This window comes from Corythoichthys intestinalis, chromosome 11, assembly GCF_030265065.1.
Source record: "Corythoichthys intestinalis isolate RoL2023-P3 chromosome 11, ASM3026506v1, whole genome shotgun sequence".
In the NCBI taxonomy this organism is placed as follows: Eukaryota; Metazoa; Chordata; class Actinopteri; order Syngnathiformes; family Syngnathidae; genus Corythoichthys; species Corythoichthys intestinalis.
In genome coordinates this window covers 6328099-6340778 of record NC_080405.1, presented here as the reverse complement: position 1 = coordinate 6340778, position 12680 = coordinate 6328099, and the positions used below count along the sequence as shown (strand labels likewise).

The 12680-nt window shown below is 39.6% G+C and overlaps 1 protein-coding gene across 2 annotated transcripts in view; it reads right to left on the bottom strand.

Annotated features, from left to right (window-relative positions):
* Positions 1–2080: 2080 nt before the first annotated feature.
* The window catches only part of ccdc142 (coiled-coil domain containing 142), a 63047-nt gene continuing 52447 nt past the window's right edge, over positions 2081–12680 (bottom strand). For both annotated transcript variants that reach the window (XM_057849993.1, XM_057849992.1), the window contains 3 exons: positions 11535–11635; positions 11150–11318; positions 2081–5971 (listed from right to left, as the gene is read on the bottom strand). In XM_057849993.1, coding sequence (XP_057705976.1) covers positions 5863–5971; positions 11150–11318; positions 11535–11635 — 379 coding nt within the window. In that variant the 3' untranslated portion in view covers positions 2081–5862. The remainder of the gene's footprint in view (positions 5972–11149; positions 11319–11534; positions 11636–12680) is intronic.

The window sequence follows — 12680 nt, the reverse complement described above, 5'->3', positions numbered from 1 at the left end:
CCAAATATATAAACCAAAAAGGGTAGCTTATTCAATTGGCTACTGGTTATTTCATATCTCATCAGCATTCTTCACAAAACACGCACACACGGTACATATTATCGATACGTAAAAGTAAGAAAATAACATGCATTTGCTCTACACCCTCAATGTGTTGGTCGTCGCAAAAAGAGTGGTGTACAAAACCACAGAATTCAATTCTGACCTTTAGTGAAATATTCAGTTGTTTTTAAAACTTTTAATTCTGATACTTTAATCAAAAGTGTGAAAAGAAAAACAAAGAATATTTTATTTAAGGCCAAAATTTAGTTTTTAAATATTCTATTGTATTTTTCTTGGTCCAAGCTCTTTTTTAAAAAAAATTTTTTTATAAGATTGAAATGAAAACTGTTTGTGCTCTTGCGCCTGTCCTTCACCACAAAAACCGGCGTTACTTTGGAAGGGCATAGGTTTGGTATCAACATTCGTAGGGACGATATAACAGCACGGGACATTAATTAGACCAAACAGATTTGATGAAGGGGGCAAAGGGCCACATTTCTCATGTATATGAACCTAATTAATTAATAGGCAAAATGATCAATGCAAAATAAATCCTTATCTTCTGATAATAACTTTTACATGCATTGGTTCAGATGATACACTGTTCGATTCAAACCTTTGTTTTCAAAAAATACTAAAGAAACATTTTGAAAACTTCCTCAATAAATGTCTGGTTTTCATTAGCAAACATAAACATAATGAAAATAATTCACTTAATAATGGTAGGGTCAATTCTATCCTTACAACATATGGAACTATTGAAAGATCTAAATTCTCTATGTAACTGAACATTATATCATGCAAAAAAGGTAAGGTTGCTTAAAAGTTGGTGGGGACAATTTTAGCATCCTGAAAAGTTGGCAGTGTTATGTCCCTACCGTCCCTATGCAAACCTACGCCCTTTTTGTAAAAGTCCTCCTTATTTTCCTTTACTTAAAAAAAAAATCTCTCCGCCTCAGTGGAGAGGATTGCTTCAATTAGATCGTTCTGTGTTCTATTTGACAAGCCAGAAAACACAGTGGATGTGTCCAAAAGTCTAGCTAACCTTTCATCTTTCTCAGCAAAACCATGTAATCGTTCTACATATATGCCACGTTAGAAGAGCTTACACGCTCATCGTTACCACGAAATGTTAACTCCTGTTTAGCTAGGATGCAGGTTGCATTAATGAGGTCTTTCAAACTCTTTTCTTTACCTTAGCTTGAGGATGCTACCGTTGAGCTTCCGCTGTTCGTCAAAGCCAAATCGATCCTTGAGCTTCCAAAAGTTTTTAAAGCAATCAGGCTTTGCATGTGAGTGGTCGAGCTCTCATGTTTGCTGAGGCTTCGTGGTAGTTTTTTAATGTCACAATATCTCGTGTTAGTCCAGACATTGGCACAAGTTGAGAAGAAAAGGCAGGGAAAGCAGCAAAGGCGATTTTTCGAAGGACAGCCACATAGCCAGTCTTTTCGTACGCCCCCTTGCAGTGCAGCAGAGTACTATCTGCCGCAATCTGTGCCTTTTCACTGCGGTTTTATTTCCCATCAGCAAAACTAAATATGTCGCTAACAAACATTAAACTTTGAGGGAAAAAGACATTAGCCAGACTGTGGAAAATCAGGTCAAATAAACGTATCTGGAAACATTATAATGGCGACATGCAGATGTACGGCAACCAGCACGCTCCAATTCCATGTATCAACCCAGTTTGTAATGGATTGCGCAATCAGAGGTGAGGCTTTACTCGTTGCTGCCGCACCTCTCGTTTCATTTCTTTATTTGAACAGGAAATAGGCAAATTCAGCGATTTTGACTATAAAAAATGTTTGAAATGAGTTATACATAAAGAGCAATGGACAAATATTAATATAAATTTGATGCTATAATTATTTTTTTGTCATGATGACAGGTGAGGCTCTGCCTCACCTGCCTCACCTGCCTCCCCTGACCGCACGTCTCTGCTTGTATGTCATTTAGTGTCATCTGGCAAATTATCTCACTTTTGAATGGATGTAAAAGGTATGAACATGAAGTTAGTGACTTCATTTGCCGGATGACACTTAATAAAATGTCATAAGCATTCATTAATGCCCATGATAGTGTCTCGTCATAATTATGATGGCATTATGACGCCACTGTCAAGTAAAGAGTTACCTAAAAATCAACAAATAAGGTGCACTGGACTATAAGCCACAGTAATCAAAATGAAAAAAGAGAAGAAGTAGCGGCTTATAGTCTGAAAATTATGGTAGTAACATTTCAGATACAATTAAAAGCTGAATTTCTTGCTTTTATAGGTTGACTACAACCACACATTTTCAAAAGTTTGCAAAATTTGTATGGTGAGGCTACAATGGTGGAAAAATAAATGTAAGTACAACCTGCAGTTTTTAGCAGTGGTGGATGAAATACAGTGGTACATCAACATACGATCGCTTCGACACCCGACATAAAATTTGACTCGCCATTTGTTTCTGCATCCGACGACATGCTGGAAACACAATTTATGACAGAGCCACAGTTTGTTTTCCCGTAAGATGTGTGCACGGCGGATTTTCTTGTGAGAGAAAGCAAGACTGGTTCCAAGAAGGTTAGTGCAGGTGGTGGAAAAAGGAAAAATGTGACGCTTCCCATTGAAATGAAGATGGAAATGATAGAAAAATCAGAGCGTGCAGTGCGCATCCGTGAAGTGGCTCAACAATCCGGCCCTAGAATTTCAACAATCTTGGTCCTCCAACAACCTCCGTTCGACATTCTTTGGCAGAAAACACAGACAATGCTGAAAAAGCAGTTTCTGCTCTTCCACCCCTCTTTAATATACATTTTTAAAATACTGTTCTGTATGATAGAACAATATGTCTATATGCTGCCATAGCAGATTCATGGTGCATTAAGCCTCCGAAATATTTTTAATTCGTCCGTTATACCCTGGAAAACCCCCGTTTACAGACGTCGCGCAACCGCTTTTGTTTCAACCTAACCATAAAAAGGTAACTTATTAAAAATGTCATTTTTAGTTTAAAATCATTAATTGATTTCTAATATTTCATTTTTTTTTAAAAACTTTTTAAAAATTATTCACTTGCATATTTCAATCTTTTAAACAAATTACATCACAATGAAAAAATTGGCATCTGTAATGAATGAATTCCCCCCGCCCAGACGCGGAAACAGCGCCAGCCGAACGAAATAGTGTTCCGCTGGCACCGCTCCCGCAAGCCAACCGGTGGGGGCCAAGATTCCGTGTGTTCACTCCCATGTTAACCCTTTGTACTGACTCCATTTTCCAAAAGTTTGAAGAAGGCTCACTGAACACAGGTTGACAATTTATTCGTTAACAGTGGTCAAAAAACAAGGCAAAAACTGACGACGGAGAGACCCTGCTGGATCCAGGGTCAGCAAAACAAGGCTACATAGAAATATTCCAGAGCAACGACCATGTTATCTAAATGTTCTGTTCTTTTTGAAAGCTGCGGTGGAGTGGGTCAGGCCGCAGGCGTGGCTGGGTGTTGTCCTGGGATCATCTCTCTGTTGCAGGTTTGGGCCGATGAAGTTCATGCGTCATCCTTTGTGGCTGGGACGTGGTTGCCACGGCGACCGACGCCGGTCTTGACGTCCCAGCCACCCGCTATCAACTTGTTATCCTGGTTAGGCGAGATGCTACTTGTTTTAGGACAGAGAGCCCTGCTTTGTCCTGGAGTGCCCGGGATAACTGATTGCAAGAGTTGGTTGGTCAATCTTGCTCATGATGCGTTGGTATGCTGTGGTAAGATGGCGTTGTGTATCTTTTATGCTCTCTGTTCTGCTTCTTTTCATTAAGCTATGTTGTAAGTGCTATTTTATATTAGGTGTCTTGGAGTAATACAGAGTCCTATAGTAAATATGATAAATGATACTATTCACTGATGGATTATTATTGTACGTGTGTTGGAGTAATGCAAACAGTTATATGGTGTGTGTGAGAAAAGTAAATCCTTCAGTAAATAACTCACGGATATCTACCTCATAAGTATCGCTTAATTGTATTTTTTTTTTTTTTTTGTTACTGTCGCATTTTTCCTGATATGTTAGATGATAATCGATCCAAAAAAAGAAAAATTGAAAAAATAAAACTTTGAAAGGGTAAATATATGAAAAACAAAATCTCGACCACTCCTTGTTGTCTGCGATTTCTGCATCGCGACTCTTGTTATATTACCATGTTTCACCCATAAAATCCCCCCAAAATCCGGCTGTGGCCATTCACAGCAGTGTCTTGACACTCGGTGATACATGCTATGTGGAGTTTTTGGATCGAAAAGAGGTAAGTACGCGATATTTCGTTAAAATTATGGTGTCTTTAATTTATGCTCTTGTGCTCACCTCCAGTTAGGGTTTCGCTGTTTGAATATTTTTTTAAATGCCCTCCTGTAGAGAGTTGAGATTTTAAGCTTTCCAATGATGTACCACACATGCATATCGGACAAATTTGAAATTTGGCCAAATTGGGGATCTTAGAGCGGAATTTCAAGTCACTTGATTGTTTTCCGCCCTTTATCAAGTGACAATTATTGTGGTAACATCGCCAGCTTCGTCAGGTTTTTAATCATTTATTCCAGAACTTGTGCACACGCCCACTGTCTGCCGCAGTTGACGCCAACAACAAAACATTAGAAGTAAAATCTCTACCTCACCTTTCTCTGTCACGTCAGTCATGCAATACACATCGGCCACATTAGAACCAGATTAGTTATATTACAGGAATTACATTGATTTTTATTAATAATTTGTTTTTCTATGTGTAATTACCATTTGTATTTTATAATAGCACCAGCAGTATCTATTAAGGATTTAGTGTAGTTTTTTGGGGGCTGTGGAACCAACTAATGGAATTGTAATGTATTCTTATGGCGAAATCCTGCTCAACATGTGACCATTTTGACATACAAACAAGGTCCTGGAATGAACTAACTTCATATGTAGAGGTACCACTGTACTCTTTTTTTTTTTTTTTTTTTTAAATAAAAGTACAAGCATCTAAGAAAAAAATTGTCAAGTCCAAAAGCAATTGATTTAAAATTTTCTCCCAATACAAAAATGTACTATACAGTATTATATACATTATTTACAGTACATACAGATATCAAAGTCAAAATTCAAAGAAAAATTTTATTTAAAATTGCAGAATTAAAAAAAAAAAAAAAAAAAAATGCTATAAAATTGACTGCAATGTAAACAGAAGCTCAAAAACTCCTAAACTTAATGCCGGATTGCAAGCAACTATCAGGTGCATTTCGCCACCTACTGTACAAGTGTGTGGTGTTTTTTTTTTTAAATTTATTTATTGGTCAATATCTTGTTCTCCTGCCTAATCTTACTTGTACTCGTCTTGTTGCCTGTAGTGCTCAGTTACGGTATAGTTGCACTGGGCTCATCGATTGTGCCGGAGGCATGAAAACGAAACTATCAATTCAAAATGTAAGGGGGAAAAAACAAAAAAAAAACGGAAGTAACGTGCAATGCAGGTGACAATTTGAAAATTAAAATGTAAATAATAAATAAAATGTAGCGAAGTACAGACAGAATAAAATGTACTTAAGTACAGTAACAAAGTACTTCGTACCATTCCGCCACTGGTTTTTAGTAGACCTAAGTGAACACAAAGCAGAAAATCTAACGTATGGGTTGATTTCACAGCCAAGCATTTAAAAACAAAAAAAAATTAAGAGAAACCCTTACCAAAAACCTGGCATGGGGACTATATCACATTGTTTTAAAGTAATATTCAAAACATTCTTATTGCTGGTAAAACACTGTCCCATCAAGGGAGTCGGATAGCTTTGTGAAAAGCAGCGATTGAGTTCAGGGTTCAGACTTGGAAAGACACTGCAGTCCTGGCAATCTCCAGCGACGAGAATTGGTATGAATCCTCAAGTCTAACCAGGCTTGTTGAGAAGCACCCAGAGCTAAACTGCAAGTCCAAAAGAAAAGCTCAGCATAAATTTTTAGTAGCTCAAACCACAAACACAGTAAGATATAATGCCAGTTAATGTCACTGTCATCTCCATGTTAGTTAATCAGGGGAATTGCTTTCAGAGATATGGGCTACCCATTTAAATCCTGGTACTTAACCGGAGTTCAGCGTATGTCTGAAAGATGCATGATGCCGCGTTTAGCAGACTAGTAAAAAATTAGGAGTAGGCGGTTAAACAACTAATTGCGTACATCCCTAATTTCTACCATAACAAATTATTGTCTGTGGGTCCAAAACTTGAGGTCACATCAATCACCGGCAGCTCACCGGTTAAAGGAGCAATATGTAAGATTTATGTGTACCTGTTTGTACTTGCACTTGAAACATGTACTTGCTTGTATTAATACTGTGAGTATGTGTACTCAGTGCTTAATTTGTAAATCATAAGGTGCCAGAATTGCTAAGTACATATGACAGTGCAGGGATGATGAGATGGGCACAGGTCCCGGAACATACGTAGAAAATGGTACTGAAAAAAAAAAAAAAAACACGCAAATGCCCACTTGCCATGTTGTGGGACTTACAAGCCTCAATTTCAGATAATATCCATGGTATAAATGTTATGACAACTGAACTGAGGCGCTGTCCAAACAGTTGTGCATCCCATCCCTGACCTGTCGCTGGATATCCCAAATTCTTCTCCACTCAGTGCGCGCTTCTCTCCTTCTGAATCTTCCTGTAAGCAAGCTGATGTCGCGGTTCCTGCCTTTTGCTCCGGCTGCTATACAGGGCTAGCTGATGCCAGGGTACTGGCCTGTTGCTTCGGCTCTTGGTGGTCCACCTGGCTGACTGCTGGCGCTGTAGCTGGCCAGCACTCCAGGTGGCGCAAACCTCACCAGCTGCTGCCACTGTCGCAGCCTCCTGCCCCGGCTTGGCTGTCCGTGAACCATATTTCATCCGACAAATACAAAAAAAAAAGTGTTTTTTAATACAAAAAAAGTCAACCTTCAATTAATTATATCAGCTACGCACGCAATACTTTGTCGGGAATCCTTTTGCAGAAATGACTGCTTCAATGCGGCGTGGCATGGAGGCAATAGGTCTGTGGCACTGCTGAGGTGTTATGGAGGCACAGGGTGCTTCGATAGCGGCCTTAAGCTCACCCACACTGTTGGGTCTGGTGTCTCTCAACTTCCTCTTCACAATATCACACAGATTCTCTATGGGGTTCAGGTCAGGAGAGTTGGCAGGCCAATTGAGCACAGTAATGCCATGGTCAGTAAACCATTTACCAGTGGTTTTGGCACTGTGGGTGCCAGGTCATGCTGAAAAATGAAATCGATGGAAGCATGAAGTGCTACAAAATCTCCTGATAGCTAGCTGCATTGACCCTGCCCTTGATAAAACACAATAGACCAACACCAGCAGCTGACATGGCACCCCAGACCATCACTGACTGTGGGTACTTGACACTGGACTTCAGGCATTTTGGCATTTCCTTCTCCCCAGACTTCCTCCAAACTCTGGCACCTTGATTTCCAAATGACATGCAAAATTTGCTTTCATCTGAAAAAAGTACTTTGGACCACTGAGCAACAGTCCAGTGCTTCTTCTCTGAAGCCCTCTGCCGCTGTTTCAGGTTCAAAAGTGGCTTGACCAGGGGAACGCAGCACCTGTAGCCCATTTCCAGCACACGCCTGGGCACGGTGGCTCTGGATGTTTCTACTCCAGACTCAGTCCACTGTTTCTGCAGGTCCCCCAAAGTCTGGAATCTTTCTCAGGGTGCGGTCACCTCTTCTGGTTGTGCAGCGTTTCCTGCCACACTTTTTCCTTCCTACAGAGGTGCCTTGATACAGCACTCTAGGAACAGCCTATTCGCTCAGAAATTTCATTCTGTGTCTTAGTCTCTTGCTTCAGGGTGTCAATGATGGCCTTCTGGACAGCAGTCAGGTCGGCAGTCTCGCCCATGATTGCGGTTTTGAGTAATGAACCAGGCTGGGAGTTTTTAAAAGCCTCAGGAATCTTTCGCAGGAGTTTTGAGTTAATTCATTGATTCAGCTGATTAGGTTCGTAGCTTCTTTATAGTACCTTTTCATGATATAATTTTTTTAGATAGGGATTTTTGGTTTTTCTTGACTTTTTTTTTTGCCAAAATCATCAATATTAAAACAATGAAAGGCTTGAACTACTTCAGTTGAGTGTAATGAATCTAAAATATATGAAAGTCTAATGTTTATCAGTACATTACAGAAAATAATGAACTTTATCACAATATGCAATTTTTTTTAAAGAAGAACCAGTATATGACAATTTTGAAATTCGGCCAAATTGAGGGTCTCAGTGCAGAACTTCAAGTCACCTCAGTGTTTTCCGCCATATATATCAGGGGTGTGATGATACATGCAAGTCACGGTTCAGTACGTACCTGGGTATGGTTTGGTGCGGGTTCAGTACAAGAGGAAAAACAAAAACGCCTTTTTCTCACAGAATTTGAAAGTTTGTACACTGCTACACTTATATAGGTGAAATTTTAAAAATAATTTTTAATAATTTAATAATTATATAATTATTAATTAATTATAATAATATTCATTAATTTTATCATTTAATTTTTTTTAAATGGAAAAATCAGTTCGATCATTTGATGTGAAAGATGTTATTGAATGTTTGATGTAATAACGTGTAGAACAGGGGTCCCCAACCTTTTTTGCACCACGGACCAGTGTTATTTGGGTCTTTTTTGTCACGGACCGGTGTGTGGCAAATTTTGCAACCCATCAAAAATTGCAACGATGCGGTTCTGCGCATGCACGTGACGTTAAACATAGCCGCAAAATGCGCAAATACAGCGATTCCAAAGTAAACACTACAAACTTTCTTGAAAGAAAGGAATATTAACTTACGTTTGATCATGGAAGGACTTGTAGAAAAGTTCTCCTCAGATTCATCCTGCCATGTAAGATGCACACAACAGCTGCACACCGCGCTCACCATTAACGACTTCGCCTTGTCGTTAAACATTAATTAAGAAGCCCGCTTCACAAAGATACGATGTTGGAAATTGTAGCAAGGTTTTCAATGCTCCTGTCGCGATGTCAGGATATTTCAGAATGACTTTAATCCAGAACCTCAGTAGAGTTGTCTCAAATGTACGTTTAATAAGGTCGCCGTCATTTGCGAGCTCTCTGTTTATTCACAAACAGGTCACGAATCCACTCCTCAGTTCGTGGGTCTTCGAGGTTGTAGGCTCGTCAGGTGCCCTTTTCGCCATAAAAATATCCTTTTCGCTGTAAAAATATCTCCAAAGATGTCCGTTTTCCTTTACCTTCGCTCGTGTGGGGACTAATTATTTCCGGGAACAAATGTGCTGCGCCCGCGGCCTAGTAATACATTATTATCGAGGACAAGCGTACATAGATATATTATATACACAAACAAGATGTACTGCAAGCAGTCCAATCAATGGACATCTATGACAACATTGTAATCTATCCCGTAGTATTATATCTAGAGTAGACAGAGATATTGGTGTGTTAAACAGGGGCACAGGGTTAATTCGGCCAGAATGCGGTCGTTATTAAATTATTATTTCTGTGCGGCCCGGTAACAAATGCGCCGGCAGATGGGGACCCCTGGTGTAGAACATGAAAAGTAATGTCAGTTACTTTGCTGAGTAACATACTCTTACAATGAGGTAACGGAGTTCCTAACTACTAGCAGTGCAACGGTTTGCGGTTCAATGACGTACCGTACGGTTCGCCCTGTACAGTTCAATACGCCGTTATCCTTTATGAACCGCGCCTTTTCGGTTTTGAAATTAATTTATTCCGAACGCGTGTGGAATGAATTGTTCGAGCTCTGTGTACACAGAACCACAGTGAAGCGCAGCTGTGAAGAAATTCCCGCCCCGCGAGTAAATGTCCAATCGCTGTCAAGCACCTGTGTAATAAGAGCCGAGTAACGCCCTCTCTCACTTACGAGCGAAGTGAAAGTGAAACGAGGGAAAACAGAAAAAGCTATGGCGAGCGGAGGAGTGGAGGGACCGAATTTTGAGGAAACACTGGCTTCTTTTAAATCTGCGGTGTGGCAACATTTTGGTTTCCCCGTGGACTACAATACGGAAGGAGAGGAAAATATAACACAACAGGCACAGGTCAGCCCCCGTCACTTGCAAGTTGAGGAGGAAGTCACTCTGTATATTTCAATGGACTGTCTCGATGTGGATGGCACTCCTTTTAAATGGTGAGAGAAGGAAGAAGGCAAGTTCCCCTATTTGGCAAAAGTTGCTCAAAGGCACTTCTGTGTCCCAGGAACCTCTGTTCCAAGCGAAAGAGTTTTCTCCACTGCAGGGGACATTGTCAGTGCATGCCGCTCTCGCCTTGCTCCAGAGAATGTCGACAGGCTTTTGTTTTTGCATAAGAATCTCAAACTTGAAAAAAAGAAATATTAGTAATTTAAATTATAGCAATTATCTATTAACAGTAACTATAACTGATGTTGCACTTTGACTTTACTGTACAGAAGTATTTGTTACTTGAAAACAGTATTTTTATTTATTTGTTGCTGTTGCTGGCAGTTTTATTTTTGTTATTGTTTGTTCCCCGTAACTGTCGTTTACATTCAGTCAGTTCACTCAGTAGTTCAAGCTAATGTGCAATTGTTCTTTTGAAGTTATTTTTACTACTGTGTGTCTATTTAAGTAGTCAGTCACTACACTAGCCAAAGAGCTAAGAGGCATTTTAACAGTTAAAAATGTTTACATTTTAAGTGTTTATTTCATTTTCTTAAAAGCAAAATAAAGGCGGTCTTTTGGAAAGGCAGACTTTTTTTTTTTTTTAATGCAACCGAACCGAAACAGTGATCCCAAAACTGAGGTTCAAACCGAACCGTGGGCTAACTGAACCGTTGCACCCCTACTAACTACTAAACTAACTAAATTTTTAGGAGAAGTAACTTGTTACCAACTGTAACTACTTACTGTACATTTTTTAACAGCACTGGTCGTAACCTGGGGAGAACCAGTATTTTGATCGTGGTTGCAGTATCAATTTTGGCCACCAATCTTACATATTGCTCCTTCAAGTGTTTAACTAAAATCCCTGACACTAGTTTACAAGAGTTTTGGTAAAGTCCAAAGTAAAAATGCTTTGTTTTCCAATGAACAGTTGATGTTACCTTGGCGCAAGGTAGGGCTCCCCTGGGATAAATGGGTCCACTGAAGGGATATCAGTGCTTACAACTGAAGGACTAGACTGTGTCATGTAGTCTGCTTCCATTCCCCTCAGGTTGGTTATACTGCTCCCCACCGCTGCACTTAAACTGTCTCCGCTGCTCTTAGTGGGACCTACAAATAGAAACACACCCAGGTTAATTCCCCTAAAATCTGGTGGTACACATTTTTAAATATTGAATCACATGAGAGTTGTCAAAATTAACTAATGGCTCATCAATCGACAATTGATGATGTATTGTCATGAAATACATGATTTACACCCCGACTACCACGCCCAGTTGATGTTTTGAAAACCCTCATGAGTTGACTTGACAGAACACAACTCACAGCAGCGCGTGAAAGACTGCCAGGCTCTGCTTTGCAGGTACGGCCTGACCTGTGGCTGCTGTAGCAGGCATAATACTGCAGAGTCCACCTGATGAAAAACCCTGTAGAAAGAGATGGGAAAGAACAATCGTGCTCATCAACAGTTACAGAATCGGTAAATGTTCACATTTTTACAATTACAAAATGTTTTGTCTAAACAAATGAATGACAGAGGCATTTGCTAACATGCTAGTCAATTATCATAGGCCTGCTTCTATCGTTTTAGTGCAAAATAAAGATAAAACCTACAATAAAATGCATCTAAAATATGAGTGCATGAAAAAGAATGTTTGTGTGGGCAGACATAAAAGCCCTGTATGCAGGAAATGAAAGACTAAGTGATGGAAGAGAACATAGCTGCCGCTCCATGTCAAACCCTCGCCATATGATAACGGACGGACCGATAGCTCCAAGCTGGCGTCGTCCAGACCACTCAAAGCTGACGCCCGGACAACAGTGGTCACTAGGGCTGCAACTTTCCATTATTTTAGTAGTCAATTAATCGATGAACTAGTTAGTTCGAATAATCAAGTAATCAGATATGGAACATTAAAAATTAAAACACCTGAGCTGAGCCCCAAACAATATAGAAAAAATAAATAAATGAGGATCTATAAACAACAAATGAACAATTGGCTAATTTACATAGCAAAAGTCAGCTTAAATGCTATAAAATGCGAACTTTTAAAAAATTAGGGCTGTCAAAATTATCGCGTTAACGCGCAGTAATTAATTTTTTTAATTAATCACGTTAAAATATTTGACGCAATTAACGCACATGTCCCGCTCAGACAGTATTCTGCCTTTTGGTAAGTTTTACAGCAAGGGTTTTTGTGCTGCAGCACAACAGCGAACTCTTGTGGTCGCTTTGCGACATGGTTTATTTTTTTTCTTGCCAGTTCATATGGCTGCACGACGTCTCGGGCTGAAGCCTACGTTGTAATGTTGTGCTTATATGATCCTTGGACAAGATTTGTCCGTAAGTATGGTTGTTGTAAAGAATGTACATATTATGTTAGTAAGCGAAATGTTCTATTTTTTGTATGAGACGCTTTATGTTTATGTTTAGTGAACCTGTATAGCGTGCTAAGCTAACGTTGTTGCTAA